This window comes from Vulpes lagopus, chromosome 8, assembly GCF_018345385.1.
Source record: "Vulpes lagopus strain Blue_001 chromosome 8, ASM1834538v1, whole genome shotgun sequence".
NCBI lineage: Eukaryota > Metazoa > Chordata > Mammalia > Carnivora > Canidae > Vulpes > Vulpes lagopus.
The window spans coordinates 53734-60000 of record NC_054831.1 but is presented as its reverse complement, the minus strand read 5'-3'; the positions used below and the strand labels follow the sequence as shown (position 1 = coordinate 60000).

The 6267-nt window shown below is 64.7% G+C and overlaps 1 protein-coding gene across 1 annotated transcript in view; it reads left to right on the top strand.

The window, feature by feature from the left end:
* GAL3ST2 (galactose-3-O-sulfotransferase 2) overlaps nucleotides 1-4677 on the top strand; it is a 12835-nt gene extending 8158 nt beyond the window's left edge. The window contains exons 3-4 of the mRNA XM_041764794.1: nucleotides 836-1106; nucleotides 1681-4677. Coding sequence (XP_041620728.1) covers nucleotides 836-1106; nucleotides 1681-2496 — 1087 coding nt within the window. The 3' untranslated portion in view covers nucleotides 2497-4677. The remainder of the gene's footprint in view (nucleotides 1-835; nucleotides 1107-1680) is intronic.
* The last annotated feature ends 1590 nt before the right edge of the window (nucleotides 4678-6267 follow it).

Below are 6267 nucleotides of genomic sequence, written 5' to 3'. Positions count from 1 at the left end.
GCAGAGGGTGAGCAGGTGCCAGGAGGCAGGGCTGGGGTCCATGGCAGGTCTGGAAAGGTCCAGAGCTCTGCTCCCCGCCTGCCGGTGGTTCATCCTATGTGAGGCCCAGGGTCCACGGATGGCCCCCTAGGCCCTGTGCTTTGGCTCAGCCGCCAGGAGGTCTTGTGGCTCCAGGGTTCTTCTCTCCATCCCTCCACCTCTTGGGTTGGATCTCCCGGGGTGCCACAGGTCCCTGGGTCCCTCCGGTGGTCCCCCTTCTTACCCAGGCTGGCACAGGCCTCTGGATCCTTACTGGACTGGCACTGGGGCAGGAAGGGGGCCTGCTGCTCAGGTGGGAGTCATAGCAAGGTGGGTGCCATCCTGGGGTCACGAGAGTGGGCACCAGCGTCCACACTGGCCCTGGTGTCAGGTTGGTCGGTACAGGCATGAAGGTCAGGCCAGAAGCGCTGAATGTGCCGTCCAGGCCACAGGACCAGAGCTGTGCTGGGCGCCCTGAGGACCAGACAGGAGGTTGGGGGCCAGAGGGGCTGCAGGGGCCCAGGGGCCCAACCTGTGGCATGAGGGGGGATGGATGCTGCAGCCACTCAGGGAGCCACCAGGTCTGTGCCAGTGGGACCTGGGGGGCCACAGGGCTGGGGGCCTCCTGGTGGATGGAAGCACAGCGATGGCCTGAGGCTGGGGTGCGGAGCTTGGGAGTCACTGGTAGGAAAAGTGTGGATTAGAGGATCTCAGATTAGGGAAGGGGTGGTGACGGAAGGTGGCTTGGGGTCCCCGTGGCTGGGGCGTCCGTGGACCCTCCCTGGTTGACCGTGGCCATGCTGTCCTCCCCTCCCAGCCTGCTCGGGGGCCGGGCCGAGGGGCCGCCCATCATCAATGTCATGTTCCTCAAGACGCACAAGACGGCCAGCAGCACGGTGCTCAACATCCTCTTCCGCTTCGCGGAGACGCACAACCTGTCGGTGGCGCTGCCCGCAGGCAAGAGCTTCCACCTGGGGTACCCCTGGCTCTTCCTGGCTCGCTATGTGGAGGGCTGGGGGGGCTCGAAGCCCGGCCTGCAGCGGCGTTTTAACATCATGTGCAACCACCTGAGGTTCAACCTGCCCGAGGTGCGGGGAACTGTGGGGCTGTGGGGCGGGGAAATGGGGGGGAGTGGAGGAGGGGGCACTTTGTACCTCTGAGGAATGACCGTGGGGGGGTGGTCGTGGTCTAGACACTGTCGTGCAGACCCCACCAGAGCCTCCCGTGGGCGCAGGGGTAGCTGCACACCCTGCTCCCTCCCCTGACAGCTGCCCCAATTTGCTCCTGGAAGCGCAGGGGGCACCCTGCTGGCCTGCGCTCTCTCCATCTGCGTCTCTGGACGCCTGCTTCCCCAACCGCCCCCCCCCCACCTCTTCCTCCTCAGGGCCTTTGCACATGGTCCCCCTTGAGGGCACACCCCTCACAGCTCCTCCTCTGGGTCACTGGGGTCTCAGGGTAGAGGTCACTTCCTGGGGGAGGTGTCCCTGACCTGCCTCCCTAAGGCTGGGTGGGGAGAAGGGGGGTGGGGCCCACTTCAAGTGTTTTGGGACCTTCTGGACACTGGCGGCGGGAGCGGGCCGTGCGGGGAGAGGAGAACAGCCCCTGCCTGGGCGCCCGAGGGACCCACCAGCCACCAGCCCTTCCCATCGTGTTTCCAAACAGGTGCAGAAAATCATGCCCAACGACACGTTCTACTTCTCCATCCTGAGAAACCCCGTGTTCCAGCTGGAGTCTTCCTTCATCTACTACAGGGGCTACGTCCCCGCGTTCAGGAACGTGCAGACCCTGGACGCCTTCCTGGCCTCGCCGCGGACCTACTACAACCAGAAAGGGGGCCTGCACAACGCCCACGCCAGGAACAACATGTGGTTCGACCTGGGCTTCGACAACAACGCGCCGGCCGAGGAGGGCTATGTGCGCGCACGCCTGGCCGACGTGGAGAAGCGCTTCCAGCTGGTGCTCATCGCCGAGCACTTCGACGAGTCCATGGTGCTGCTGCGGCACCTGCTGCGCTGGCAGCTGGACGACGTGGTGGCCTTCCGCCTCAACTCGCGCAGCCAGCGCAGTGTGACCCGCCTGACGCCCGAGGCCCAGGAGCGTGCCAAGCGCTGGTGCGCCCTGGACTGGCGCCTGTACCAGCACTTCAACCGCACGTTCTGGGCGCGCGTGCAGGCCGAGCTGGGGCCACAGCGCCTGCGCTCCGAAGTGGCCCGGCTGCGGGCGCGGCGGCAGGAGCTCATGACGCAGTGCCTGCAGGACGGCGTGGCCAAGAACAAGACACAGATCACCGACCCCCGGCTGCACCCCTACCAGTCGGGTGACGCCAACATCCTGGGCTACAACCTCCGGCCGGACCTGGACAACCAGACGCAGCAGGTGTGTCGCAGGATGGTCATGCCTGAGCTCCAGTACATGGCCCACCTGTACGCCCTGCAGTTCCCCAACAAGCCCCGCAAGAAGATCCCCTTCCCCCAGTAGAGGGACAGCACCGGGGACAGGGCCCCCGTCCCGGCATCACTCCCGTCATCCCAGAGACACCGGCTCATGGTGGGGGGCTGCCGGGGCAGTGGCTGGCCGGGCGGAGACCCCCATGGAGGCACCCACCCGTGATCCATCTCCTTGGAGGCGCCTCCGCCATGGGGGCCTGGTCCAGGGCGGTGGGCACACCCAGCCTGTGGGGATGACCTGGTGCGTCAGGTGGGGCGGTCTCAGCAGGTGGGAAAGGGAGTGGTACTTAATCACATGTTGATGGAAGAACACACACGGGCACCTTGGCCATCAGAGGGACCCCACCCAGGGAATCCAGAGGGCTTGGGCAGCAGGGCCGGGGGGGCCTCCGAGGAGCCCACGGCAGCTCCCGGGGTCTGCGGGCCGTGGGCTGTGGCGCTGGTCGCAGACGCCGGGCAGCTCCTGCCCGCAGGCAGCGCCTGGAAGCTGGCAGGAGGCCACAGGTATCCGGAACGTCCAGCTTCCCGTCTCTGGCTGTCAGCGGCTTCTTTGCGACTGAAGATTGGGTTTCGGTTGAGAAATGTGAAAACTGCTTCTGGTCAGAGCCCAGCGCCCTGTTGGGATGGCCCCCCCGGGATGTCCGGCGCAGGAGGAAACGTCTGGCCTGCGGGACTGTCGCCCATGGCTCACGCCCGCCGTCGTCCCGGAGACACACTGGAGGCTGTCCCTGTTTGTCAATGGTGGGGAGGGACTGGGGGGCTCCTGCCCAGCGGGACGCGGTCCTGGCTGCCTGGCAGCCCAGGGGTGAGAGCCGGCAGGGGTGCCCATGGGTGCTGTAGACCCTGGGTCCCGAGAGATGCCGGGTGCCTTCAGTGCCCAAGAAACAGAGGCTCAGCCCGGCCCATCTGCCAGGCGCCCGGGGTGCCTTTCCTCCCGCGGGATGGCAGGGACCGTGTGGGGCCCTGGCCGCACCCCTCAGGGCCAGCCCGGCGGTCAGAACAGGCAGCAGCTCCCAGGTTCATGGAGGCAGATGTAGGAGGAATGAGTTTTCAGTGCGATTAGAGGACACACTGCTGAGATGTTGCGAGTAAGAGGACACTGGACACCGAGCACCGCTTCCCCAGCCCCGCACAGGGACGGGGAGCCACGGAACCCCAGGATCCCTCGTCTGTGACCCCGAGGGTCAGCACGGCAGGGAGACCGGGGGCCGCCACGTCCCTGAAAGGCAATGAGGCTTTACGGGGAAGAAACCACAGAGAGACCCCAGTCACACTCAGCGCCTGGAGCATTGGGCAGGCTCCACGGGTTCCGGGAAAGCGGCACCCATGTGCCCGCTGCCACCAGCCGCCAGCCCAGGGCACACACTGCCCCCTCCCCGCGGCACAGACGTGGCTCGGATCCCAGACGCACGCGGGGCAGGAACTCGGAGGTGCGGTCGGAATCGAGGGTATTTGCTTTTGCCTCTGGTTGGCAGGAATGTAAACTGGTTTTGTCTCCGCAGAAGGAAATTCGGGGTATTGTTACACTGTAAAGGGCACATGGTTGGAGGGAGGCGCGTCGGCAAACAGCCGGGAAATCCATGCAAACACCCGAGTCTCCCGCACCTAGGGAAGCCCCGGGGCACGGATTCCGGCACGGACTCCCTTCAGCAGCCGGACGGAGGGACACCCAGGCCTTGGCAATGACAGGTGGCTGCGGGGGGCAGGGGCCCCTGCCATGGAGGAAGCCCAGGAGGCGGACCTTCTGATTTGTCAAGAGAAGCTGGAAATACAGGTTTTCCTGTGAAATCTCCACATTTAAAACGGCTGGTGTCTCATGCAAACATTTATCAGGGTGGTGGTGGGGGCGCGGGGGGGTGAGCAGGTGGAGGGGATAGAGCTCCGAGCTTCCAGCATCGGGCCGGCTGAGGGCTCCGCGTAGAGGGGCGCGGCTGTGTTGTCTGCGGACACGCGGCGGGGCGGCCACGTGCTCCTGTCCCCTCAGCACGGACGGTACAGCCTCAAACTAATAGAATGTCGTTTGTCGCAAGCAAAAAAACCAAAACAGAGCGCCCAGCTCTCTCTTGTGTCTGTAGAGGAGAGGGGATGGGGGCCTAGGAGGAGCCGCGCGCTCCCCTACATGAGTGGACAGGAAAGATCATTACGAGTGTACTTAAAATTTTTTTGAGTATTTTTGGGAGCATCTATGAATAAAAGCTTTTCAAATGGTGAAGTGTTTGTCGTTCAAGCATTCCTCGGTGTTAACAACGTAAAACAAGCAAAGCCAAACCCCAAGTCCCCGAGCAGAGGGAATGAGGCCGGTGTGTGGGCCGCCTCCTCCCGCAGTCCTGGAGGGACCCCTGCACGGGCCGTACGGCGGCTGGGGGACGCAGCGGGAGGCCTGGACACCGGGCACAGAGGAAGGGAGACGGTTTGGGTGAGGCCCTGGGAGGTGGGGGGTCGTGTCTGATGTGGAGACCCTGGGGTCCAGACCAAACGGCCAAGAGACGTGGTCGGTGTGCAAAGGTGAAAGCCCAGGGGCAGGACGCGGGCGTGGGAAGAGCTGTCCTGGCCCGAGGTGGGAGGGAGCGAGGGACAGCCCAGTCGCCGAGTGACTTTGGGACCCAGGGGGCCAGCTGTGGTTAGGAGAGGGTCATTTAGCACCGGCTACCAGAACCCGGGTCCTGAGCCCCTCCGGATGGACACTGGGGGTTGTGTGCCAGGGGAGGAGCACCCACATGTGTTGCGGGGCGAGAAAGCCAGTTTCCTAAGGAGTCTCTATGGGTTCAGGTGGACTCGCAGGTCCTGGGGGGTCAGGCTACGGTTGCCCGCTGCCCTTGGCAAGGTGTCCCCTTGGAGGCCGCCGAACCCCCAGAGGAGGGTCACTGTGCCCTCCCCCAGGGCCTCAGTGGGCTGCCCAGAGTGAGGACATGCACTGTCCCACATCCCTGTCTCCCCCTTCCCGTCCACAGCACAGCTCGGGCTTGCATCTGGGCACGGGTGGCCCGGGGCGCTGACCTGGGGGTTTCCTTGCTCCCCTCCTCAGGTCTCCCGAGGACCTGAGCAGGTGGGTGGGCAGGCGGTCTCCAAAGGAAGCTTGGGTTGCAGCCAGTAAGGGGATCGAGGGGAATACCTTGTCCCAACTCCCGAGCCAGGGTGGATGGGTTCCTTTTATGTAGGGTCAGGAGGACTATTCGGGAAGGGGAGCCTTGTCATTGTCTGTAGAGGCGTAAAGTCACGCGTGTGCCTTAAGGAAACCTGTCGAAACGTAGTTGTCGTGTGTGATGTCCGTGCGGCTCGTGTCCTCCCAGGGCAGGGGTCTTAGTGTTATACGAGGTCACGGCGACTGTGCAGTCGCCTGTGCCTTGTGGTCCATCTGCACAGTGAGTCGGGGGTGCGGCTCCTGCAGGTCCGGGTGGTTGGACCCCCAGAGCCCTTCCTTCGGGCCGAGATTATTGCGGGGGGCAGGGAGGCCAGTTTCAATGTCCGTCCCGGGATGCCGCACCTGCCGGGTCTTTGCCTGAGTTAAGAGACCAGCCGGAAAGAAGAGCTTCAGGAAGAATGTGGGAGGGAGGTCAGCGGGTGCACGCGGGTAGGCGGTCCAGGTCAGGTCTGTCCCGTGGTCCTGCTATCAGAGGGCAGGTCAAGGGGGTACGGGTGGGGCACAGGGAGCCTGAGCAGGACGGCCCTCCAGAGAACCCCTTCACCCACACCTGGGCTGCTGAGGGCCCCCCTGAGGCCCCCGGGCGGCAGTCACCTGGACACGGTCACTGGTGAAAGGGCCCAGCTGGTGGGAGTCCTAACCAGGTCACGGGTGCTAGGG